Source organism: Gopherus flavomarginatus, chromosome 2, assembly GCF_025201925.1.
Source record: "Gopherus flavomarginatus isolate rGopFla2 chromosome 2, rGopFla2.mat.asm, whole genome shotgun sequence".
Lineage (NCBI taxonomy): Eukaryota > Metazoa > Chordata > Testudines > Testudinidae > Gopherus > Gopherus flavomarginatus.
The window spans coordinates 244,150,090-244,176,732 of record NC_066618.1 but is presented as its reverse complement, the minus strand read 5'-3'; the positions used below and the strand labels follow the sequence as shown (position 1 = coordinate 244,176,732).

Below are 26,643 nucleotides of genomic sequence, written 5' to 3'. Positions count from 1 at the left end.
GCAAACAGGAAATGAAATTCAAAAGTTCGCGGGGCTTTTCCTGTCTACCTGGCCAGTGTATCCGAGTTCAGATTGCTTTCCAGAGCGGTCACAATGGTGCACTGTGGGATACCACCTAGAGGCCAATACCGTCGATTTGCAGCCACACTAACCCTAATCCAACATGGCAATACCGATTTCAGTGCTACTCCTCTCGTCGGGGAGGAGTACAAAAATCAGTTTAAAGAGCACTTTATATCGATATAAAGGGCCTTGTTGTGTGGACGGGTGCAGGGTTAAATCGGTTTAACGCTGCTAAATTCGGTTTAAACGTGTAGTGTAGACCAGGCCTAAGAGATGGCGTGGTAAGGCTTCATGGCTCTGAAACTTGAGGCTCCGTGAAAGCCATGGGTCAGCCACAGTCTTGAAAGGGACAGCACTGTGTCAGCATGGTCAGTGTAATCACTTACCATTATGAAAAGACACCAGAATGACGTGACCCTCAGAGGACCAAATAGACACTACCACAATACAAATTATTAATAAATGTGCATCCTTCTTTATACCCTCTGTGGGCAGAAAAGAGTATAGTTCTGTAGATGTTAACTATTTATCTTTTCATTTTCTGTGACAAACAAACAAAATCGGGATCAAATGCTGCATTCACATACACATGCATAGTTGCCAATGCTATATGGCTACATCTGAAAATAGAAGTAGAAAAAAGTGTAGTTGGTTTTATCTCCTTCCCCAGGTTTGTGAAATAAAACATATTTTAAAAAATCTTAAATTATAGATTTATGGTAATTTAGAGAGAGAATCAGGCCACAGGAAGATTAAATAAATAAATAAAACCTACCTTCAACTGTTACAGTAAATACAAAACATAGTACTCTCAGTAAATGGCAAAGTGCCAAGATTTTCAAAATTGCATTAATGGGACTACTTATAATAGAATTCAGTAGTCTTGGGAACTTAATTATGCAGCAGTACAATATTGGAATGAGGGTCTTATGTGAACTATACTTAATTCACACGGTTCTTTTTGTTCCAGAAAAGACACCTACTTCTGGCAAATGCAGGAATACATGGGAGGAGGCAAGTTCAAAAACAGAATTCATGGCTAACTCATGTTAAAGATGCCTTTGGAAGGTTTTATTTGTGGAAACCATTTTTGTGATCTTACACAGTTGTTTAGGAATTGGAGTTGGCAACTTTCTAGTAGCAGAAAACCAAACACCCTTGCCCCACCCCTTGCCCTGCTCCTCTGAGGCCCCGCCCCAACTCTCTCCACAGCCCCACCTCCACTTGCTCTCCCTCACCCTCACTCACTCATTTTCACTGGCCTGGGGCTGGAGGTTGGGGGGTAGAAGGGGTGAGGGTCTCCGGCTGGGGGTGCAAGCTCTGGGATGAGGAATTTGGGGTACAGGAGGGGGCTCTGGGCTGGAGCTGAGGGGTTCAGAGTGTGGGAGAGGGATCCAGGCTTGGGTGCGAAGGGCTCCGGCTGGAGGTGTAGACTCTGGAGTGGGGCTGTGGATGAGGGGTTTGGGGTGCAGGATGGGTCTCTGGGATGGGGCCGAGGGGTTTGGAGTGTGGGGGGGCTGCAGGCTGGGGTGCAGGAGGGAGTGAGGGCTCCAGCTGGAGGTACGGGCTCTGGAGTGGGGCTGGGGATGAGGGGTTTGGGGTGCAAGATGGGTCTTTGGGCTAGGGCCAAGGGGTTCTGAGTATGGGAGGGGGCTCAGAGTTGGGGTAGGGAATGAGGGTGCAGAAGAGGGAGTTTGGGTGCGGGAAGGGGCTCAAGTCTGGAGCAAGGGGTTGGGGTGTGGGAAGCAGTGCTGGCTCTGGGAGGGAGTTTGGGTGTCGGAGGGGGCTCAGGGCTGGGACAGGGAGCTGGGGTGCGGGCTCCAGACCAATGGGAGCTGTGGAGCCAGCGTTTGAGGGCAGGGATAGCAAACGGAGCTCCCCAACCACCTATTAGGAATACAGGAGTAAATAGCTTGTAGAAAGTGTTCCTTGTATTTTCCAAACAGTACAAATGTAAATATGGCTACCTGGCCTTTCTGATTTATAATATTTCCATGGTTTATTTGATGAAGTGTCCTTTTGATGCTACTTACTGAATTATTTAAAGGATAACATTCATGGCAGATGAGTCTATAAGGCCATGAATCGTTTTCAAGAATGGTGAAATGCCAAGTGAAGAATATAGCCACAAACACTGCATATTGTCTCATGTACTCCTGCACTATGAACTTCAACAAGATATTTAAAAACATCAAACAAACAATTATACACAACCACACTCACTATAGAGTAAATAGGTTGTCCATTGAAGCAATGTAGAGTCTAGAGTGCAAACAACACCATAATCAAGGGTGCAGGATCGGAAATGACACAGTTTTAAAAATCTGCATGTTTTTAAAACAGATTAGCAAACACCTTAGATTAGTATATGCCGCACACCAGAGTAACGGCTAGAGGCTGAATGGAGCACATTACACAACACACACAGCTCCTCAAAGGGTGTGGACAGTCAGAAAGCAGAGTTGTTGCCTCTTTGTGCTCTCTTGAGTGCTAGTTAGACTTGAGCTGCTCCTCCTGCACAGGTGCACAAGGAGGCAGTGGGGAACAAGAAGAGGATAAGCTCCTTATTCATGCTTTTCCCAGTAGCATACTTGTACAATGCAAGGCAGAATGTGGGCCTACATTTACATAACATATGCACATTTCCATTGTATGTAGCATTTTCATAATGCATGTTATGACTCACTCATAACCCAAAGTGATGGGCTGATTCTATTGATGTCACATTGTGGGTGGGGTTCATGTGAATAACTATTTGAGGGTGGGTTCAAAAACTGCCTTACTGTTCAAGAGAGTGGCCTGTGAAAAAAGATGCAGTGTAACTATACACAGCTAGTGCTAATATAGATCTTACCGTAGCCTGTGATTTGATACATTTCTGGACTAAAATCTTTCCTGTCATGTACAGAAAAGTAAGGTTCATAGCGAAAAAGAAAACTAGGATTTAAAGTGAAAGCTTATTTTATAAAATCAGGGTCTAAATAATTAGTAGCCAACCATAAATACCAAGAGATCCAGTGGAATCTCCAAGAGCCACATCATAGTTACAGTTACGGCTGGGGGCACTCTGTGCCAAAAATTTTAAAATTCTATAAAATTCTGCAAATTATATTTGTCAAAACAACACTATATAAAATCACACCCGTTTCAATTATTTTGGAAATTTATTTCAAAATACCTATCAGCAAGTATGTCTGTATCAATATCATCATCATCATCATCACATCATCTTCCATAACCGCATTGGCCATTCGGGAGCCATCACTGATGAGCAATCAGCCAATTGTCTCCACCTCTGACAATTGTGTGTCAGTGCCTGAGTCTCCACGAAGTCCATTCCTGTCCACTCTTTTATGTTCATTCTTCTGTCTACCTCTTCTTCTCCTCTTCTCCTGTACTATCCCTTGGAGGATGATCTTGGATAGGCCAGATGATCTTGTTACATGGTCAGACCACTTCAACCTGTCAGCAGGAGGTCTTCATATGACCCAGCACATTGGGCGATGATGTTGCAGACCTCTTCATTAGTGACGTGGTTGAAGTAGGAGATGCCCAGAATTTAACCAAAATATCTCATCGCTACTACCTGTATTTTCTCTTCAAGTTCTGCCGTAAGTTCTGCATGCATACAGAAAAATGGAGATGATCAATGCGTGCAGCAGTTTCAGTTTGGATTCCAGGGAGATGTTCTTATTCCTCCAAATTGGCTTTAGCTTTGCCACTGCTGCTGTTGTTTGCGCAGTTCTTTCCTGAATTTCTGCCTTGAATCCTTCGTCAGTGATGATTGCCCCCAAATACTTGAACTGTTTCACTGTCTCCAGCTCTTGTCCACTGACAGTGATATGTGAGCTGATACCATCACGTACGTTTGTCATCGGCTTTGTTTTCTCTGTACTAATTTCCATGCCATATTTTGCAGAGGTTTCATCCAATCGTTTCACAAGGTTGGCAAGTTCATCTTTGCTGCCTGCCAGACCATCAATGTCATCAGCGAACCGAAGTTTTGAGATTGTTCGGCCCCTCAATACTGACTGTGCATAAGTGATCATCTAGGACATCAGTCATTATGTGCTCCAAGTCGATGTTGAACAGTGCGGGCAAAACAAGGCAGCTTTGCCAGACTCCAACAGTGGTGAAAAACCACTCTCCTATTGTGCCATTGACGAGAACTGCACTGCTGGCCACAGTTGTTTAATGGTAAGAATAAGCTTGTGACCAACATTGTACTTCTTCATGTTGCCCAGAGAGCTTCATGCCATACTCTGTCAAATGCCTTCTTGAAGTCAAAGATGTGGAAGATGTCCTCCTGGGGTTATAAGTACTTCTCACACAGAACAGAAGGCTGAAAATCTGTTCTGTGATACTTCTTTCAGCACAAAAGCCAGCCTGTTCTTCAGCGATGATATTCTCCACTTGCGACTTCAATCTGTTCAATATGACTTTCAACATCACTTTGTTGGGATGGCTAATTAAGCTTATGGTCCGGTAATTTTGACACAATTGCAGGTTGCTTTTCTTTAGCAAAGTGATGAGTAGTGACTGTGTCCACACGGAGGGCCACTCACCGGTCTGCCAGATCTTGTTGCAGATCTTGGTGAGTATATCTATTACTATTTCTCTTCCGAATGTCAATAATAGTATAGACACACATAAAAATTCCCCCAGGAGTAGAAAGTTAAAGAACCCCCATTACAACCCAGTTCCTGCTTCTCTGCCCCTTCCCCAACAGATCCCAGCCGGGCGGCCAGACACTCACATCCCCTATCCCCCAGAGGCCTGCTGCAGGGTCCCCCTGGCCCAGACACTCACAGACCCTACCCTCCTAGAGCCCAGGGATCCAGAAGGAGAAAAGCCTGATGCTGGGTCCTGGGTTTCCACAGAGTTTCCTGCACACCGCTGCATCCTTCCTTCAAGGAGTCCTGGGAACCCTCCAGATTCCTCCCTCTCCCACCCCCCTGGCCTTGTCTTCTATTTGCAAGCTGAGCTCTGCAGGATCCAGTGACCCCTAGTGGTGGTCAACATCTCTGCAGCCCAATGGGGGGTGGGGGAGGAGGAAGGGAAAATTCTGCAGGCCCAGCCCAACATTAATGCAGAATTCTGCATTGCGCGGTGGCATAAAATTCCCCAGGGGTATTACAGTGTAACATCATCATACAGAGTGACATTGCGTCATTGCAAATCAACATCACAGGCTGAGGCAAAATTCAAAATCCAGTCATTGTAATGTCATCAGGAAATCATGCATGATTAATTTATTAATATTATTCTTTCCCTCTGTCTGCCTCCTGAATCTTTATATTGGCTACTGCCAAAGAACAGAGAGTGTAAGAAGTCTTTCTCCCATGCCCATCTCAACTAAGGGCCAGCTATACTTTGTAGTCCCAGCAACCGGGATAAATAAATAGCTCTTTTCTATTACTAAAGTGTGTCTTGGAACATGAAAATGTGCATTGACTGTCTCAGCATTTAGTTCTCTATTTACCATATTATCCACCCCCCCAAAAAAAGTTAAAATGGCAAAGTCAAGCACTCAAAAGTTATGAAATACCAGAATTAAGGTTGTCTGTGCAACACTAGATGTGTATGCCTTATAATACAGTCTTCAATTACATGATTACATACGATTTTTTCCACAGTGCCCTGGCCTCATTCAGTACACAGAATGGATGGAATTCAAATAATGAACAGCTATCCAAATCTTTGTATTCATATTTTTTTTCAGTATCTAGCCCCATGCTTTACTTAACACACTCAATTCAACTCTGGAGATGGCATTATTAATTTCCTCACAAGCTTTTCTATGGTGTTCAGCATCAGAGCCATCCTGTCCATAGGACACACTGGGACAACTGCCCAGGGCCCTGCGCTTTGGGGGGCCCCACGCTTTGGGACACGGGGTCCAGGGCAGCCTGGGTGGTTAGTGGGGGGCCTGATGCCAGCAGCAACAAGCAACCCAGATCCAGCCTGCTCCACTCTGCTAGCTTGGGGGAGGGGACAGAAGCCAGAAAGAGGCGGGATGGGGGTGGCAGCTTGGGGAAGGGGTGGAATGGGGGCAGAGCAGGGTCAGGAAAAGGCAGGCCGGGGTGAAGCAGGAAGAGGTGGTGCAGGGACCGGGGGAAGGGGTGGAGTGGGGGCGGGGCCTGGGCCGGAATGGGGGGTTCTCCCAGGCCCAGCACCACCTAGGGATGGCCCTGCTCATCACTATACTGTTTAAGGGCTGAATGCTCAAAAAGGAGTTAGGCATCTAACTTACTGAAATCAGCAGACGTGAGAAGTCTAAGTAGAAGTTAGGAGCCTAACTCATTTTGAGCATTTATTGTCACAACACCGCTAAGAGATAAGAGGTGGTATTTTCTCTATTGTACAGATGGGGAACTGAGGCACATAAAGATTAATTTCAGGAGTGTTCACTAATTTTGGTTGCCCAAGCTGAGACACCCAGGCTCTGATTTTTCAGAGTACTTAATATTATATAGAATTATGTTTGTTCAAAACACGGGTCCCATGGACTTCCGTTGCACTGTGAGTACTCAACACTTCCACAAATCAGACCCCGTGGTCTCAAGTCAGGCACCCAGAAAATGAGGAAAACACATTTTGAGAGTTTAGTTTAAATGCCTTGATCAGAATCATACAGGAAACGTGTCTAAAGGGCAGGGACAGAATTCAGTTTGCTTGGGTAGTACTGTATTCAACTGCCCTAACCACGAGACTATCCATTCTCTTCCTGCAATCTCCTGTCTCTTTCAATACATGCTTTCCAACTTGGACAACACATAAAGCAGGGATGCCTCCAGACAACAGTGTCCCACACTAAACACCCCGATTAAGATGTTTTTTCTAGAAAAATATGCTCTAGTTCAAATAGAAATTTGGGGAAGTCCTATGGTCTTAGCATTACACATGAGGTCAAACTAGATGATCGCAGTGGTTCCTTCTGGCCTCGTAATCTATGAATCCCCAGAGCAAATCCATCCTGGCCAGTGAATTAGGCAGTGATCCTGTAGAAAAATTAGTATTTGATCATATAATAAAAGACTGTATCATAACACATAACACATACAGGGTGGCATCCACAAAAGTATTGAGAAGTCCGGTGGCACCTTAAAGACTAACCGATTTATTTGGTTATAAGCTTTCATGGGTAAAAAATCCCACTTCAGATGCATGGAGTGAAAATAACAGATACAGGCATAAATATATATTGGCACATGAAGAGAAGGGAGTTACCTTACAAGTGGAGAAATTAATTAACCTTAATTATAGCATTTCCTAACTTTTGAGTGTTTGCTTCACTTTGCAACCTTAATTATTTTCTTTTAACATAGTTTTTTTTTTGTAATTTTCTAGGTTATAAAAAAAGCAAACTGAAAAATCAGAAACCCCACTATGTAGCATCATATGAACACCATATGGGTCATCAGCAGGGTTGGTACCTTTAGATCCCCTACACGTGCCTCTGGCACTTGAGCTGACAAAGTAAATGATAGCAGTAGTAAGGTGTTACCCTCTATGTGGGCCAACACTAAAGGAGGATGAGAGGCTTTGACAGTGGGTTTCACAGATATTTGCTGATAGCAGAGAAAGGATAGATAAGACTCAGGAAACCTGGGTTCCATTCCAGGCTTTCGGGGGAAGTGTGTTCTAGCGGGCACAGACTCTTTTGTCCATTTCACTCCAGCATAATCTCTTCCATTACTTCCTTCCCAACTTCTCCCTGACCTATTCCTATATCTTCCCCATCCCTGGCACCACATCCCACTCCCATTCTCCTTGTCCCAGTCTCCACTCTTCAAATTTTCCTCATCCCAGTCCCAGCCTCTTGACCCACCAAGTCCTAATCTCAGCACTCTTGACTCTCCATCCTAGTCCCAGTGTCCCCCCATTTCCTAGTCTCAGTCTTCCTGACTGCCCAGTCCTAGTTCTGTCCCACCCCTAGCACCATGTCCTAAGTCTCTTTGTTGAGTAAGTTTCAGGCCCTCATTTCCTGGCTCCTCATCCAGACAGCTGCAGCGGCACAGGAGCCAGCGAACAGAGCTGCTAACAGGGGAGTTTCAGTGGGAGTTTCCAGGGGGAGGTTACAGGGGAGACCAAGGCAGAGAAACCAGGAAGTCAGACAAGGGAAGGGGCAGGGGTCCACCAGCAGCCCAGTGCGTGTTGGTGGCCTGTGGTGCGGTGTGAGGCGCGGATTGCCAGGCACAGAGTTGGAAGGTTATGATGGAGGCAGAGGCAGCAGGTAGAGACACACTGAGGATGACCGGATGCGGTAGCTGTGGCATGTACATGGTCCTGGAGGGGGCACCTGAAAGGAGTTTTGTCTGCATGAAGTGCCGCCTGATAGAGCTGCTGGAAGAAAAGATAAGAGGACTGGAGATGCAGGTGGAAACTCTGGCTGAGTTTAGAAGGGGGTTTGAGCAGATGATGGAACACAGACATGATGAGGCACAGGGGATAAGCTCAAACAAGCGGATAGAAGCAGGACCAAAGAACTCTGAGGAGGGGCTGCTGGGTGAGGAAAGTGGACGGTGGAAGCATGTGACTAGGAGGACCAGGCAGAGGAAAAGACGGGCCAGTGATGGAGAAATAGAACTCAGGAACAGGTTTGCTGAGTTGGAAAATGAGGATGGAGCACAGCAGGCTGCTGAAGGAGAGAGGGCAAGAAAAAAGAGACGAGCAGCTAGTCCTGCAGAAGGAGGGGAGGAGTCAATGGAGGCGACACCAAGTATGAGCCCTAGGAGGATTGTAAGGGCGAATACAAATCGAGAGGACTTGCGGCCAGCTGGTGTGGGGGATAGACCGGAGAATCACACTGTCGCCAGGAAAAGGCAAGTCTACATGATTGGAGACTCTTTACTGAGAAGAATAGACAGGCCTGTAACTAGACCTGATCGGGAGAACAGAAGGGTGTGCTGTCTGCCAGGGGCTAAGATACAGGATGTGGACCGGAGGCTGAATAGGATCCTAGCGGGAGCGGGAAAGAATCCGCTGATTGTCCTTCATGTGGGAACGAATGATACAGCTAGTTACTCGCAGGACTGTATCAAGGAGGACTATGCCAGACTGGGGAAGACGCTCAAAGAAATCGAGGCTCAGGTGATCTTCAATGGGATTCTGCCAGTTCCTAGAGCAGGGCGACGAAGGAGTGACAAGATTATAGCTACCAACAGATGGCTCAGGCATTGGTGTTATAAGGAGGGCTTTGGGATGTACAGTCATTGGGAAGCGTTTACGGATAGACAACTGTTCGCTCAGGATGGACTTCATCTAAGTAAGGAGGGAAATAGAATTCTAGGATGGAGGCTCGCCGACCTCATCAAGAGAGCTTTAAACTAGGAAGTTGGGGGAGATGGTTGGGAGATGTTCAGGAGATCTCCACGCCAGAATATAACCTGGAGAGGGAAGTAAACAAAGTGAGAGGGGATACTCTTGCGGACCGAAGAATTGATCTAAGGAGGAATAGTGGAGTAGAAACCAGAGTAACGGGTGATGCTGGTGGTAGAAGGTCTGTGCACGACAGGGGAAAGAATGTCACTGACGCCAAACGCCAAAAATTAAAATGTCTGTACACAAATGCGAGGAGCCTAGGTAACAAGATGGAGGAACTGGAGCTACTGGTGCAGGAAGTGAAACCGGATATTATAGGGATAACAGAAACCTGGTGGAATAGTACTCACGACTGGAGTACAGGTATTGAAGGCTATGTGCTGTTTAGAAAAGACAGGAAGAAAGGCAAAGGTGGTGGAGTAGCCTTGTACATCAATGATGATATTAACTGTAATGAAATAAGAAGCGATGGAATGGATAAGACAGAGTCTGTCCGGGCAAAAATCACACTGGGTAAAAAAGCAACTAGAGCTTCCCCTGAGATAGTGCTTGGGGTGTGCTATAGACCACCGGGATCTGATTTGGATATGGATAGAGACCTCTTTAATGAAGTAAACACAAAGGGGAAATGTGTGATTATGGGAGACTTCAACTTCCCGGATATAGACTGGAGGACGAGTGCTTGCAAGAATAACAGGGGTCAGATTTTTCTGGATGTGATAGCGGATGGATTTCTTCATCAAGTAGTTGAAGTACCTACGAGAGGGGATGTCATTTTAGATTTGGTTTTGGTGAGCAGTGAGGACCTCGTAGAAGAAATGGTGGTAGGGGACAACCTTGGTTCAAGTGATCATGAGCTGATTCAGTTCAAACTGGATGGAAGGATAAACAAATGTAGATCTGGGATTAGGGTTTTCGACTTCTCGAGGGCTAATTTTAAAGAGTTAAGGAAATTAGTTAGGGAAGTGGATTGGACGGAGGAACTTGTGGATTTAAATGCAGAGGAGGCCTGGAATTACTTTAAGTCGCAGCTGCGGAAATTGTCGGAAGCCTGCATCCCAAGAAAGGGGAAAAAAAACATGGGCAGGAGCTGTAGGCCAAGCTGGATGAGCAAGCAACTCAGAGAGGGGATTAGAAAAAAGCAGAAAGCTTACAGGGAGTAGAAGAAAGGCGGGATTAGCAAGGGAAGCTACCTTGGTGAGGTCAGAACATGTAGGGATAAAGTGAGGAAGGCTAAAAGCCGCATTGAACTGGACCTTGCAAAGGGAATCAAAACCAATAGTAAAAGGTTCTACAGCCACATAAATAAGAAGAAAACAAAGAAAGAAGAAGTGGGGCCACTATACACTGAGGATGGAATGGAGGTTAAGGATAACCTAGGCATGGCCCAATATCTAAATAAGTACTTTGCCTCAGTTTTTAATAAGACTAGTGAGGAGTTTAGCGATGATGGAGGGATGATAAACGGGAATGTGGATATGGAGGTGGATATTACCGCAACTGAAGTAGAGGCCAAACTTGAACAGCTTAATGGGACAAAATCGGAGGGCCCGGACCATCTCCATCCGAGGATATTAAAGGAACTGGCGCATGAAATTGCGAGCCCGTTAGCGAGAATTTTTAAGCAATCAATAAACTCGGGGGTTGTGCCGTACGACTGGAGGATTGCTAATGTAGTTCCTATTTTTAAGAAAGGGAATAAAAGTGATCCGAGTAATTATAGGCCTGTTAGCTTGACGTCTGTAGTATGTAAGGTCTTGGAAAAAATTTTAAGGGAGAAAGTAGTTAAGGACATAGAGGTCAATGGTAATTGGGACGAATTGCAACATGGATTTACTAAAGGTAGATCATGCCAAACCAATCTGATCTCCTTCTTTGAGAAGGTGACGGATTACTTAGATAAAGGAAATGCGGTAGATATAATTTACCTCGATTTCAGTAAGGCGTTTGACACGGTTCCACATGGGGAACTGTTAGTTAAATTGGAAAAGATGGGGATGAATATGAAAGTTGTAAGGTGGATAAGGAACTGGTTAAAGGGGAGACTCCAGCGGGTCGTATTGAAGGGTGAACTGTCAGGCTGGAAGGAGGTCACTAGTGGAGTCCCTCAAGGATCGGTTTTGGGACCGATCTTATTTAACCTTTTTATTACTGACCTTGGCACAAAGAGCGGGAATGTGCTAATAAAGTTTGCGGATGACACAAAGCTGGGGGGTATTGCTAACACCGAGAAGGACAGGGATACTATTCAGGAAGATCTGGACCACCTTGTAAACTGGAGTAATAGTAATAGGATGAAATACAATAGTGAAAAGTGCAAGGTCTTGCACTTAGGGATTAATAATAAGAATTTTAGATATACGTTGGGGACGCATCAGTTGGAAGCGACAGAGGAGGAGAAGGACCTTGGGGTATTGGTTGATAGCAGGATGACTATGAGCCACCAATGCGATACGACTGTTAAAAAAGCAAATGCGATTTTAGGATGCATCAGGCGAGGTATTTCCAGCAAGGGTAAGGAGGTGTTAGTACTGTTATATAAGGCGCTGGTGAGACCCCATCTGGAATATTGTGTGCAGTTCTGGTGTCCCATGTTCAAGAAGGATGAATTCAAACTGGAACAGGTCCAGAGACGGGGTACTAGGATGATCCGAGGAATGGAAAACCTGCCTTATGAAAGGAGACTCAAAGAGCTTGGCTTGTTTAGCCTGGCCAAAAGAAGGCTGCGGGGGGATATGCTTGCTCTATATAAATATATCAGGGGGGTTAACGTTAGGGAGGGAGAGGAATTATTTAAGTTTAGTACTAATGTAGGCATGAGGACGAATGGGTACAAACTGGATATAAGGAAGTTTAGACTTGAAATTAGACGAAGGTTTCTAACCATTAGGGGAGTGAAGTTCTGGAACAGCCTTCCGAGGGAAGTAGTGGGGGCAAAAGACTTTTCTGGCTTTAAGACTAAGCTTGATAAGTATATGGAGGGGATGTTATGATAGGATAGTTTAATTTGGGCAATTGATCTTGGATTATCACCAGATAAGTCTGCTCAATGGTCTGCGGGGAGATGTTGGATGGGATGGGAACTCAGTTACTGCAGAGAATTCCTTCTTGGGTGCTGGCTGGTGAGTCTTGCCCACATGCTCAGGGTTTAGCTGATCGCCATATTTGGGGTCGGGAAGGAATTTTCCTCCAGGGCGGATTGGCAGGGGCCCTGGAGGTTTTTCGCCTTCCCCTGCAGCGTGGGGCATGGGTCGCTTGCTGGTGGATTCTCTGCAGCTTGAGGTCTTCAAACAAATTTTGAGGATTTCAATAACTCAGTCCTGGGTTAGGGGTTGTTATAAAAGTGGATGGGTGGGGTTCTGTGGCCTGCCTTGTGCAGGAGGTCAGACTAGATGATCAGATTGGTCCCTTCTGACCTATGAGTCTATGAGTCTAATCTGTTTCTTTCCCCAACCCTGATCTCCAGCTGCGTCCCACCCACATTCCCTATCTTCAATACCTCCCTGTCCCAAACTCCTTCCTTGGGCTCTTGACCCAACCACAGTGTCCCCTTACATCTATCCCACCACTTCATTGTCACAGTTTATTTGACCAACCAGTTCCAGTCTCCCATCAAGGTTCCTCATCCAGTATCTTCCCTCACCTGTTTCCCTTCCCACCTTCCAATCTCTTTGCCCGGTGAGTCAGTCTCCCCTTAGCTCTGAGTCCCAGTTGTCTTGTCAAGTCCGAGTTCCTCCTGCCCCACCACCAGCTAGCCTCTAGTCCCAGTCTCAATCCCTCTCCCAGGTCCTCGTCCCATCTACCTCACGCCAATCTGCACAAGTCCACCTATTACTCCCTCTGCATTCAAATAAGGCAGCTTCTTCCTCCATGCCTGAGCCCAGCCCTTTTCTCGTTGGCAGCACCGAAGAAATTGTCTTCCTGCTTTCAATTAAGATGCCCAAACCCAGCTCACAGCAGCCTGCTCAGCCCCATGCTGGAGAATATTCAGCACAAATAGAATTGTCAGGAACTTTAACTGCTAAAAATCTAAGAAGTCTCTACTGAGCATGTGCAAACTGAGATTTTTCAAAGGCTTCTAACTTGTCTTAAACTTGGGTGGATTTCACATGGATAACAAAAGCACTGCCCTAACAATAAGACTGCCTGCTTGACAAATTTAAATTTCCTGTTTGAAAGCATGCTTTTCAATGGTCAGCAGAATTTTCTAGCAAGAATGAAATATATTTTTTCCTAGCCTCATTTTTGCATATGGCTGAACTGTTGTGGCTGAAATTAACAAAAAAAACCACCAGCCTGTGGCAGATACCTGGCATGGAAAATTTCAGCCTGAACAGTTCAAGTTTGGCTAAATTATAAGTAACTGAAACAGGATCTTATGATGGAAACTGTTGGGCAACCTTAGTAAAAGCGTGCAATCAGTCCTGCCTACAATAATGCAATCTCCTTAATATCTGTATAGTCAAAAAATGAACATTGTGATAAAAGTTTTATTTTTTCTGCAGATGTAAGAGTAATAATACAATTGCCCCATTCTTCTCAGGCCACTGGCCTTTTGAGTAGTTCCAAGGATAGAATTTTAGTATTCCAAATGTGCTCTAATAAGTTAGCAGGATCATAAATAGGGGCCTACCAAATTCCTAGCTGTGAAAAACGTGTCATGGACCACGAAATCTGGCTATTGGAGGGCAGGGGCTGGGCTGAGAGTGCTCCAGATGGGGAATCTTATCATGCACCAGGCTCCAGCTGCTAATCCCAGCCCAAGTTAACTAGGGATGGGACTTCCTTTTCCCATGCACGGGTCACTCATGAAGCCCGGTCAGACCCACCTCTGCGAACCTCCCAAGGCTCCAGGAAGCTCCACACCTGCTGGCTGGGAGCTCAGTTCTGAAGGCAGTGCACAAATGAGGGCAGCTGTCAGGCGGACCCAGCCAGGAGGCTGCCAGGAAAACTGGAATATATGGTAACCAACTCCCCATACCCTGTGACCCTCACTTCTGCACTGCTTCTGGCGGTGATGCTGGCTTTAGAGCTGCGCACCCAGACAGCAGCCACTGCTCTCCGGCTGCCCAGCTCTGATAGCAGCATCCCTACCAGCATCAGTGCAGAAATAAGGGTGGCAATCCCACAACCCGCCCTACAATGGCCTTGCGACTACCCCCCACCCCTCCATGGCCTCCCTTTGAGTCGGGACCCCCACAATTACACAACCCTGAAATTTCAGATATAAACATCTGAAACTATGAAATTGACTATTTTTAAAATCCTATGACCTAAAATTGACCAAAATGGACCCTGAATTTGGTAGGGCCCTAGTCATAATGAAACCTAAATTATCCTATAAAAAAAAAAAAACAAACAGAAGTTGATAAATGTGAAAGCTTTAGGTTCAACAAATACCAAATACATATTGAGAGGGAAAACGGCCAAAAACTAAGGGAAATTATCACATACTAATATATTAAACATAGAAATATACCAGTTTACGAACTAGGAAGAACCTGTGTTATTTTGCAATGCAATGTTTCCAGTTTAGCACCCTGCTTATCTTTTAGCTCCTGAAGACACTGTGTTGCATTTCATCCTTTTATAACAATGTTTTAAATAGACAAACATCAAGAAACAATGGCTGAAAGTATGCTATTTTATATGACAGCAACTACTGCATTAACATTTCTTTCTAGACACCACTATCAAATTGTCCTTACCATATATTCCATATTGGAAGCTGGTGGATACACCTGACTCCGTAATTTATTATGAAGATCCAAGATACTTTGCATATCACTGTCTGTGATAGCCCTTTTCCCTCTTTGCTTGGCAATCCACCAGTCACCATCCTCGTCCATGTATTTTTCCAAAAGTTCCTCTAATAGTGTACCGTTGGGAAGAACCATTGCAGAAACTGTTTGAGCTATGAATAGCAAGGCAGTTACTGTGAGCCATTCCTGTGCTACACACTTCATGATGAATGACCTCAAAACTCCCCAGGGTTAATTCCAGGACAAAGTCTTTCTTCCAGGTCTGTTGGCTGCAAAGGCATAAGAGAGAGTAAAGTGATTCTGAGGTTAGAGTGTTGGCCTGAATTAATCTGTTAAATAACAAAAGTCAAACTGTAGTTGGGAAAGGAGTGTGCCAGTGTGGTTTTTAGGGATGCCAGAGAACACAGACACCCATCCTTTACACTGTGGCTTTGACCTCATGAATTGAAGATTATTCAGGTAGTTATGTAAAGCACACTTAAGAGTCTGCATAAATAAAAGCAATTTTTTCAAAAACTGCCTTCAACTGATAGTGCCTCCCTTTAAGCAATCTAAATTAGATGGTTAAATTAAATAAGGTCCTCTTAGACTATCCCAGTGTATAAATATAGCTGTTCTCAAACTAAAGGGTCTTGCAGCGAATCCCAAAATGAAAACCACCCCCCAAAAAGAATGTGAAGTATGCTTTAAAAAAATCAGAACTATCAAATCTGATGTTGATCAGAAGCTTTTGTTTTATGATTTAAAAACATTTTGAGTCTCCAAACTTAACAACAAAAGTTAGATTATTAAAACCTGTTAGTCAAACAGGGTTTATTTATTATACTTGCAGAACAGAAATGAATTATTTTAAAAGAAGGTTTTAAGATGCAGTTCTCCAATCAAGAATGTTCTTCTGATGCCCACTACCGTTTGGAAAGCTGCAGTGCTCTATCTACAGTAGCTCCCTCATCCCAGCTCAAAATATATTAACACTGTAACACCAATCCCCTAGCACTCCAGTTATGGACCTAGCTGTGGAGGGTATAGGGGGGAAAGGAACATCTGGCATCTTGAAGAAAATGCACAGAGAGGCTGCATAGGTGCCCAGTATATCCAATGTTCCAATAGGGAAGATACATCGTACTATACTATTGGGGCAAAATTGCACTTTCCGCACCTGTTAGGCATTAAATAAAGATGCTGGAATGAGAAAGTCTGGCTTTTTGGCTCCCGTTCCTATGGAAAAAAAACATCAATCTGGCTTCACTGGGCTGCATTTCAACCACACGCCCGCCCGGCTTCTAAGGACAAATCAACTGCTGCTGCCCCAAAGCTGCTGCTCAGCAGCAAGCGTCCTGCGAGCGCGCGATGGAGCGACAACTCTGCGGAGAGTTGAGTCTCCCAGCGAGTCAGACCTGGAGCTCTCCCCTGGCCCCTGCCCTCCTTCCTCAGGCCCTTTGTTACACGGCGAGGAGAACTGGACAGAAAGCCCAGGCCGGGAGCTGGGTCTCCCCGGGAAGTCCCCGACTCGTGCGTGGGAAGAACCGCAGGTCCGGGGGGCGCCGCGCGCAGGCTCGCAGCTGGGGCGCTGCTGATGGTTGCGGGAGTCAGGGCTGAACGGCGCGGAGCCGTTCCCAAGCGATGCTGAGCCAAGCCCTTACCTCTCCCGGCCTTTCGGACCCCCAGGTCCCGGCTGCAGCCACCCAGCCACAGCCGTGTTCGGGCCGCCGCCGCCGCTCGCCCGCGTCTCCTCCCCGCCTCGCAGAGCCGGGAGACGCGCCGGAATTGCCAGAGCAGCAGAGCAGGAGCCGAGGCGCGCTGGAGGCTGCGCCTGCAAACTCTGCGAGAAGTTTGTGCACCAGTCCCAGCCCCTCAGCGCAGACACTTTCCCTGCCCCCCGCTCTGGACGTGGAGTCCCCTTCCCGCGCTCGCTCCGGCCTCTGGAAGGCCCCCTCCTGCTCCCTGCTGCTGCCAGTGCCAGGAGCTCAGCGCTTGCTTCCCCTTTGCTCCCAGCCATTTATCCTGGGCCTAGAGCGCGCCCCCAGTGACGTGCCCTGGCCACCCCGCCCCACCAGCAACCCGCCAGGAGACTCGGAAAGGGGCTCTGCTTAGCGCCACTCAAACCCTGTCTGGAGAGGGAAAAGCTGGATCCCTCTGAGCTCAGCTACCTGCCTCCCTCCCGCAGATTTTTTACCCCCAAATTGTACCATCAGAACAGAGAACAAAGGTCCTCACTGGACCAAGCAAATCCAGACCGGCAGCAAGGGCACGTTAAAACCCCAGAGTCTGCAGCTGCAGCCAGCCAAGTTTTGGGTGTGAAGCTCCAAATCTTAAAAAAACCAAAATCAGGTCAAGACAAATGTGGCTCCAACTGCAGCAAAACATTCTGGATCCTACAAAATGGGTACTGGGAAAACCCAGGTCAAACCCCTGAATCCAGCCAAATGTTGCCCCATCTGTCCCTACAGTTTAACCTAATAGCTAAAGGGATGACAGGTCCAGCTGCAACAACAAACGATAACAACAAACAAACCAACCAAAACACTGGCCAAGGACACAGCAACACTGCAAACACTCAGATCCCATAGAACCTGCTGGATCCATCCAGTTATCAGGGACCAGATGGAATAGGAGCAGCTGCACTTGTTCCCCTCCCCCCCCCCGCCCCCCCGTAGAATTTAGAAGTTTATGCCCAAAAGGGTGCTGAATGCAGCAAGACATCACTGTTAAATAGGTGGTTTTGCATTGTTCTTACAGGGAGCTTTGTCAGAGCCTGGATTTTTCTAGCCAGGTCAGGAATGGTAACGTGTTGTCTATTTTGATGAATTAGGTGCTTGGGTCCAAAAAATGGCAGAATCCAGCTGACTTTGTGCCGCATACATTCACCCATTGGTACTGCTGTCTCAGTTTGCAGCATGGTCCGAGTTTTTTTGGTGCCCATGCAATTTATATATAGAGACAACACAAATTAAGGGGTTGAGGTTAAAAATTGGCAGGATCAGAAGGATCCACCAGCTATGTGAGGTTTTTTTTTTTTTTTCAGTGCTGTTGATCTGGGATCCATCAGAGTACATACAGATTTCTCCACTGAAACAGGAGCAGCTAAACTTGTTATCTATTTAGATTGTACAGTTTGGGGTTTGAGGCAAACAATTGCCAAGATCCATCTGGACCCAGGTGCTAGAGTCAGGTTATTGCAGGGGTTATGCACCAGAATTCATCACAATCTGAAATTTTGGGGTGTAGTGGGAGTGGCTATACTTATTCTCTGTTGATGGTTTGGAACTTGAGTGGAGGCCAAAAATTAGTTGGATCTGGCAAGATCCATATGCCAGATCTGAGTTTTTGTAATGCTTGCATCTCAGTTTGCATGCTGTGTGTGCTTCTGTTCCTCTTTCTGTACGTGAGTTCCCAGTGCAATGTTGTGGCCAAAAGAGCTAATGCAATCTTTTGATGCATAAACAGGGGAATCTCAAGTAGGAATAGAAAGTCACTGGTGCAACTGCTGCTGGAATACTGTCTCCAGCTCTGGTGTCCACAAATCAAGAAGGATGTTGGTAAATTGGAGCGGGGTCAAAGAAGAGCTACATGAATGACTGAAGGATTAGAAAACATGTCTTATAGTGAGAGTCTCAAGAAGCTCCATCTATTTAGCTTAACAAGAGAAGACTAAGGGATGACTTGAAAGTACCTACATGGGAAACAAATATGTGATAAGAGACTTTTCAGTCCAGCAGAGAAAGGTGTAACAAGATCAAATGGCTGGAAGCTGAAGATAGTCAAATTTAGATTGGAAATAAAGCATACATTTTTGAAGTGATTAACCCCTGGAACAATTTGTGGTGGATTCTCCGTCACTGACAATTTTTACATCAAGACTGGATTTTTTTTTGTAAAAGATGTGCTCTGGGAATTATTTTGGAGAAGTTCTATGGCCTGTAAAAGCAGCAAAAGAATCCTGTGGTACCTTATAGACTAAAAGAGGTTTTGGAGCAGTTAGTCTATAAGGTGCCATAGGATTCTTTGCTGCTTTTACAGATCCAGACTAACACGGCTACCCCTCTGATACTATCTATGGTCTGTGTTACACAAGAGTTCAGATGAGATGATCACCATGGTCTCTTCTGGATTTGAAATCTATGAAACTATAAATAGGAATTTTGTTGGTAGTAGTTTATGGCTGCATATTATCTTCAGGGAAGGTGCAACCCATTAGGCAACGCAGGCAGTCGCCTAGGACACTAGCATTTGGGGGACGGCATTTCGGGCCCTTCGGCGGCGACCGCAGTGCCCGGATCTTCGGCCGCCCCAGTCATCGGTGGCATTTAGGCAGAGGGAGCTGGGGCTGGGGGGCACGGGGAGGGCCAGCTGCTGCAAGTAAGGGGGGGGGTGGCACGCAGGGGAACTCCCCACCCCAGCTCACCTCTGCTCTGTCTCTTCCCCTGAGCACGCCGCTCCGCTCTGCTTCTCTCCCTCCCAGGCTTGCGGCGCCAAACAGCTGTTTGAAACCGCAAGCCCAGGAGGCGGGAGAAGTAGAGTGGTGATGGCGTGCTCGGGGAGTAGGTGGAGCAGAGGTGAGCTGGGGCAGAGAGCTGCCGCACGGTTCCCTAAGCTGGGGGGAGCTGCCGTGGGGGGGCCACAAGGCAGAGGGGGGAGAGCTGCTGCAGGGGAGTGCCTTAGGATGGGGAGGGGGTGGGGAGCTGCCACAAGGGGGCCTTTGGGGCGGAGGTGGGGGCAGAGAGCTGCCACAGGACTCGGAGGGGGGCACAAGATGGAATTTTCGCCTAGGGCACAAAACATCTTTGCACTCGCCCTGATTATCACACATAACAAATTCAAAATTCTCAAAGGGAAAAGAGGCCGTGGTACTCCTGTAAATCACTGAGGCACTGTATCTCTCTTTACCTCAGTAGTATGCACTCTTTTCAGTTTAAAATGAAACACACACCAACCATCATCTTGCACACCTCATTTTGGATATTCGTCACAAATTTTACTGAGACATATTTGGAGCTTGGCAGGTTGAAAGCTATGTTACAATATTGGAGTACAGGTTTTGTTCTCAATAAAATGCATAAAAATAAGTTAATTTATCAGCAAGCAAATAAACTCCTTACCTTTTGTGTTTAAGCAGCATCCTTTGTATTTGGTTTGTGACAGCCCATGATTTGTGACAACCTAAAAATGTTGCAACTTTGACAAATGTGGTTTTGACCTATCTTGTCAATATGTGTGTATATATACATGTAATTGCTCCATTCTTTATGTCTTTATCAGTTTATATGAAAAGAAAGACCCGTGCTGTCTTTTTATGTAAATTGATAAAAGCAAAGAGAATGGATCTAGGAAATATACATACCCATATTGAGAGGATACGTTTAATTGTAAAAGCTTGTGACTTTACTTAAAAGACCAAAAGAAATAAGCTAAAATGGGGTCTGATTTCTGTTGATGTAAAAATATCTTCATTTATTTTATCTATTTCTTGAGGACTTCAGGTAGTCTCTGATTTTTCTCCGTTTAGGTTTGACAAACTGCTTGGAGTAGGGACTCTTTTTGAGGGGATGGGAAAGAGGAATGAAAGAAAGAGGGCGTGGTCAATGAAGAAAATATCTCCTTTTTCCTCCTTCCATCTTTCTTCCCCATCCCCCAAAAGAGAATTCCTATTTCATTTCCAAAAATTGGTCAGACTCTGGCTTCCTCTAATCGCTCAGGAAGTTCATTTGCAAGCTGGATCCCCTCAACTGAGAATGCTTTGGTTACAGATCTTTATGATCTGCATTGCTCCAGCAGAACACAACTGTGGTGATTATGACTGAAATGGTGATTCATAGACTGAAATGTCATCCTTTCCTTCCCGCACAGTGAGGAAAGACTGCTGCTGGCCACATTCTGGTATGAACTCTGGCAGGAATCTGGGGGACGGGGTGGGGGCAAGTGACCCCGTGTGCCCCTCCATGTGTTGCCTTTGAAGATGCAGCACCAGGTACAAGGACAGGTGGGTCCATGCTGGGCCAGCCAGGCATGGAGGGCAGAGAGCACCAGCAGGGAGGATCAAGTCGATCGGTCACCCCTCTTTCTCTGTGTGTGTGTGTGTGTGTGTGTCCCCATGTGAACCCTAAAGCCTTAAAGATAACAAAGTAAATAAAAAGAATCCTACTATGCAGTATTTCTTTTTAACAGGGGCCCAGTCAACTTGATGTTAATGTGAACATGTGTACGATTGATTGCCATTGAACTCACTTGAATATGAGTAATTTTATCAGGTGTCCCGTATTCAGCATAGGGAAATATGGCCATCCTACCAACAGGCATCACTTAGACCTTACCTGGGTGGAGTTTATGCCAACTGCTCCAGGAACTGATTTTCTCTAGGCATTGTGATAATAAGATTTACAGCTGGGTGTTTCTCAGCATACTGCTCACAGTGGACCACATGATGTCTCACTGTCTCTCAAAATAGCCTCTTAGATTATGTCTACATTGCAATTAAAAACCTCGGGCTGGTCCATGCTGAAGACTGCTGTCTCCTGGCATTCTTGTTGGCACTCTGGTTGTTTTCTTCATCTGACACATGCAAGGTGAGTGAGGTAATACCTTTTATTGGACCAACTTCTGTTGGTGAAAGAGACAAGCTTTCAAGTCATACAGAGCTCTTCATGCACAGTTCCAGCCAATCAATGCCCCAGCCCCTGCATCTGCATTCAGTTCCCACCGAAACCCCTCAGCCCGCATGCCTTTACAGCTGCTGGGCCTTGCATGTGACCTAGTGCCCTTGCCTACGGTTTCCACTGTCTCCAGCTATTATACTCCATATTTTACAAAATAGCTAGCATGCCCATCAGCTTTCTCAAGGTCTGTGATTGCCTGCAGATCAAAGACACACTTGATATCAGCCATAGATCACAAAATATGAGTTAAAAATTAGAAACTTTGTGAAACCCCATGTTTCAACCTAGCTAGACTTCTGGAAAGTTTCCAAGCACACACATATTAACAATTAATGTACACCACTTTATACATCACCTAAGATTTTTTCTCAATATTGCATCCTGGGTCACAAAAAACAACAAAGCATGTAAAACAAAGATGGCCTAAGATTTGTTATTACATTTTCTAAATAAATTTAATTAAATGTCTGCTTCAGACTCATGAAAGGAAAAAAATGTTTAAAAAACTGATTGATAAAGAAAACTTAATTAGAATTACAAAGCACAGCTAAACTAGACCAGTGAACTTTGTCAGTTGGAATGTGGCTCTTTCATACATATCTCTTTGAAAAAGGTGGTCATTAGCATACTTCTGTTTTTGCCTACCAGCACTTTGGCCAGATCTATTCAAGTTTTATTAATATTTTAAAATTTACAGCAAAATGTAACTTTAATTATAGAGTTGGATTATTTGAAAATCAAAATACTGCCTCTAGCTATATTACAGGAGCACTCCAACAAGACCTTTTGAGAATCCTATTTCTTCTTAAATCCCATAAGATGGATTCAATTTCTATTTTAATTAATAGCTTATTTGCTAGTCATTTACAATTCAATGTACACTCTGGACTGTTAACACTACTTAACTGCTTCCTTGTGCTGGGCAAATTGTCTTAGGAGTGTCAGGTGAGGACCCATTCTTGATGTGTTACAGGCTCTGTGTATCATGTCATGTGACTTTTCTTGTTGAATCAAGTGGACAAGAATATGGTTACAGAAAGATGAGACTGAAAACAGCATGTAGCGTTAACACACACTGTAACATCACACAGGTGTTTTTGCTGTTGGTTTTTTTAAACACTTTTTTCATTTAAGTGTTATTTGTCCGAGTCTGTGTCTGAAGATACAGGCCAGAAGGATGTCTTCTTTCACTTTTTGGAAAGCCAAGAGATTGTGCCTTTTCAGTTGTTGGATTTAGTGTTCAGGTGCTGGGTAGTGTTGGTGGCCTGTGAGATACAGAAAGTCAGACTAGATAATCTAGTGGTTCCTTCTGGTGCTGAACTTTATGACTCTTTCATCTTAAATGCTGACCCAGTCACAGTACTGCAAGGCTTGATCACCTCCAGGCTAGGAAGACCATACCAAAACTTCAGCTGGTGATTCAACATTAAGTGATCTTATAACTTAGCCCCAAGCTGTCCAGTTTGTCCATTAACTCATTGTGGCATCAGTCACTATCCAAACTCAACCAACATTCTCAGCTTCCACTGCATTTCAGCTTTTTCACAAATGCTTCCATTCTTTCACCTATGTGCCTTCATAACTATAGGAAAAACTCTCCAGTGAACTCCACCTAGGCATGAACTTATCCATCACGTTTTCGAGACATTGAGAGCCAACAATGGCGAGGCAGGTGGTGAACTAATGCTCATTGTGCTCAGATACACTTGTTTAATTGTTAACTCATTCTCCACTTCTATCCTTCCTCCATCCCACCCACTCATTGCTTTGTCCACCTGTTGTGTCCTGGTTTAATTTAGATTGTAAACTCTTTGGGGCAGGAACTATCTTTTAAAGACATGTGTGTACAGTGCCTACCACAATGGAGCCCCAATCCATGATTTCTGTAAAAAAATAATAATTACATTAGTACAAAAATTCAGCTATCTTCAGAGCACAATTCCATTATAAAGCTTTATACAGCTCAAGGCATGAAACAGTTCAGCCACATTCCTCCTGAAGATATTTTAGGACATCATTAGTGCTATAAACATAAACAATATTGTGATGGTCCAAAGACTAGAGGCCTCAGGATTCTGCAACACCCAGCCCAGGAAAAGAGCAGTGGAGAGGTCCCCCAAGTGTCCTAGAGTGGTTGCAAGGAAGCAACCAATCAGAGGGGCTGGTGGAATGACCAATCAGGGGCCAGGAGGACCATATAAAAGGAGCTGCAGATCACAGCAGCAGTTAGTTGATGGTTAGTTAGAAGAAAGGACTGTGTGCCTGGCTGGAAGAGCAGCAGTACTAAAGACAGTCTGCTGGCAGGGACTGGGAGCTTGAGAGGCTGCTGCTAGGACTGTGCCTAAGACAGTTTGCTAGCAGGGACCAGGAGAGCATTAAGGAAGCTCATGGCTGGCTGTGGGGACTGAGTAGGGACTGAGCCTGGGAAGGGCTGCAGGAATATAGTGTCTCCAGGGAGGAAGCCCTGGGGATATGGCCCCATACCAGGGCTGGGACTACTTACTGAAAGAATGCAGACACACCCAACCAGAGCAGGTGCTCACAAGAGGAGGGTGCTGACCCTATTACAAATATGATATATAAAACTATAAAGGTAATAACAACAAATTACTGAGGCTGCTGCAACTCAGAAATCAGCCTAAAATGAGGGTAAGGAATTGTTTTGATCCTTTAATAACAGAACAGATGTATACTAATTTCTATACAGGATATTTAGATTAGATTAAAATACTATTCTCTGAACACGATGCTATGAAAACTAAAAGTGAGAATTCATAAATTGGTAGATTGTTGAGGTCCCAGAAGAAGTGGAATCAGGCAAGTTATATATTAAATGTTTTGCAAATTTGCTGTAAGAGTTACAAAGCCTATAAGGACTTTCTGAAAATGTGTCACCAATATTAGTTAGGAGGGTAAAACACCTTATGGGTTAATATTCAAAGTCAATTTCCCTTTTGGGAGGAATCTTTGGTATATGCTCTTGAACACTCATACTTTAAACAGACTAACACCTGTATGTGTAGAACTGTTAGAATATATATATTCATAAAACCCATTGGGCCCAGTGTCTCTCTTTCCTGAAGAAACAGTATTCTAAAGGTTTTCAAATCTGCAGACAACATACAGACAAAGACACCTTTGATGATGTCAAAAAGAGCTTTGGTACCTTGGCATTGCTATAGCAATATGGTACCCAGCCAAGTTGAAAGTAAATTTTGTGGGACATACATATTTTTGTGATCTGTTCTCCTGAGGATGTTATGAAACTTATTGAAGCCAAGAAAGTGGAGGCTACAAAGTTTACTTAGGCTGCCTTTGAGAAAGAGATTGAAGCAGATTTATTTTAATAATTGTGAACCATGAGAGAAATCCACCTTGCTGGAGAGGAGGTGTGAAAGGTCCGAAATGCAGCAGAACTAGTGTAGCTGGACTGGAGGCCAGTTAGATGGACTACTCAGCTTCTTGTGCATCTTGAATCAAGGCGCCATGGCAGCCCACTCTGCAGAAGGATGGAGCGGAACTTGTGGACCCTAGAGGAGAATGGTGGGGGCATGGCAGCAGCCTGGACAGATCTACCAGCCATTATTTCTACATAGGGATGGAGAGGCACAGCTGCCTGCTTCTTCTACAGCAGCTTATAGTGGTACTTGTGGACTAGCTGCACTGTTACCCTATATCCTGACTCCTGGTTGGAAGGGGGACAATTTCATTCCCCTACAATCATCTTCGTTCCTGAGCTCAAATTCCATTACTCATTCTTTCTGCAGGAGCCAAGAATCTCTCCCACAAGAGTTACTCATGTTTTCTAAACAGTGACAATTGAAAGTATTGCTGTTATTTATTTCTCTGCTTCTATAAATGAAGCTGCATGTAGTTTTTGGTCTGTTAAAATATTGTCTAGTGTGATTATATGAGAAGTTCATGTTTTAATGCTGGGTTGTTAATTTTCTTCATACAATGTCATGTTTAATAATTTATTTCAAAGGTGTTATTTGGATTTTATTCAGGTTCTTGCACCACATCTATCAACCACAGCTTACTGCATTATTTCCAGGAGAAGTAAGATTTGAGAGATATTTCAAGTTTCAGCTATGCTAGTCAGGGCCTCAGTGTGGTTTAGGCAATTGGCAACAGTGTCTCCTGGAGCAGAGGGAGAGTATATGTGCTGTTTGCCCACATCATATATTGCAGGCTGAGCCTACAAGCAACCTTAAATAGAAGTCAGAGGCATGCGGCTGTCTACATGTCCTAAAGTAGAACCTTACACACTCACTAATAAACGAGAGCTCCACTGTGAATTACTGAATTTTGTGACTTACTAAAGGAACAAACAAAAAAGAAAGGATGCTGCATCAGAAAAGTTACTTTATTTATTTTATTCTGCAATAAGTTCTGATCCTCTAAAGATTTAAGCCTGTGCATACTTTGCTCAGATGAGGCTTGATCCCGCACCCATGGAAGTCAATGGAAATAATATGATTGCCTTCAATAGGCACTGAACCAGGTTCTTGATTAGCCCCACTGAAGTCATTGGAACTATACATGTGCATATAGCTATACACATGCTTACATCTGCAGAATCAGAGCCTAGAGCATGGTTTTAATTATTTATGAGAACATTTAATGATGTATTAGAAAACATGATGTAATATAACTTGTAAAAATAATCTAGTCTTAAATAAAACTCACTGCGGCACTCTGGGGAATATGTAGTGAGAAGTGGGAGAGATTAGAATTTTCACAAAAAAATGGCAAAGTGTGCATATTAGTGAGGTTTTGCTGTAATGTGTGTGTATATATGTAAGCGGGGGAATGGTCCCGCTATTGCGGGGAACTTTCCT

General features: G+C 44.8%; 1 protein-coding gene across 2 annotated transcripts in view; it reads right to left on the bottom strand.

Annotated features, from left to right (window-relative positions):
* Nucleotides 1–16,993, bottom strand: part of CRISPLD1 (cysteine rich secretory protein LCCL domain containing 1) — a 63,642-nt gene extending 46,649 nt beyond the window's left edge. The window contains exons 1-2 of one of the 2 annotated variants that reach the window (XM_050940997.1): nt 16,793–16,993; nt 15,096–15,418 (exon numbers count right to left, since the gene is read on the bottom strand). In XM_050940997.1, the coding sequence (XP_050796954.1) occupies nt 15,096–15,353 (258 nt within the window). In that variant the 5' untranslated portion in view covers nt 15,354–15,418; nt 16,793–16,993. Of the gene's footprint in view, nt 1–15,095; nt 15,419–16,308; nt 16,370–16,792 lie in introns of those variants that run through there. The other variant, XM_050940998.1, reaches the window with a different exon arrangement.
* Between the last annotated feature and the right edge of the window lie 9,650 nt (nt 16,994–26,643).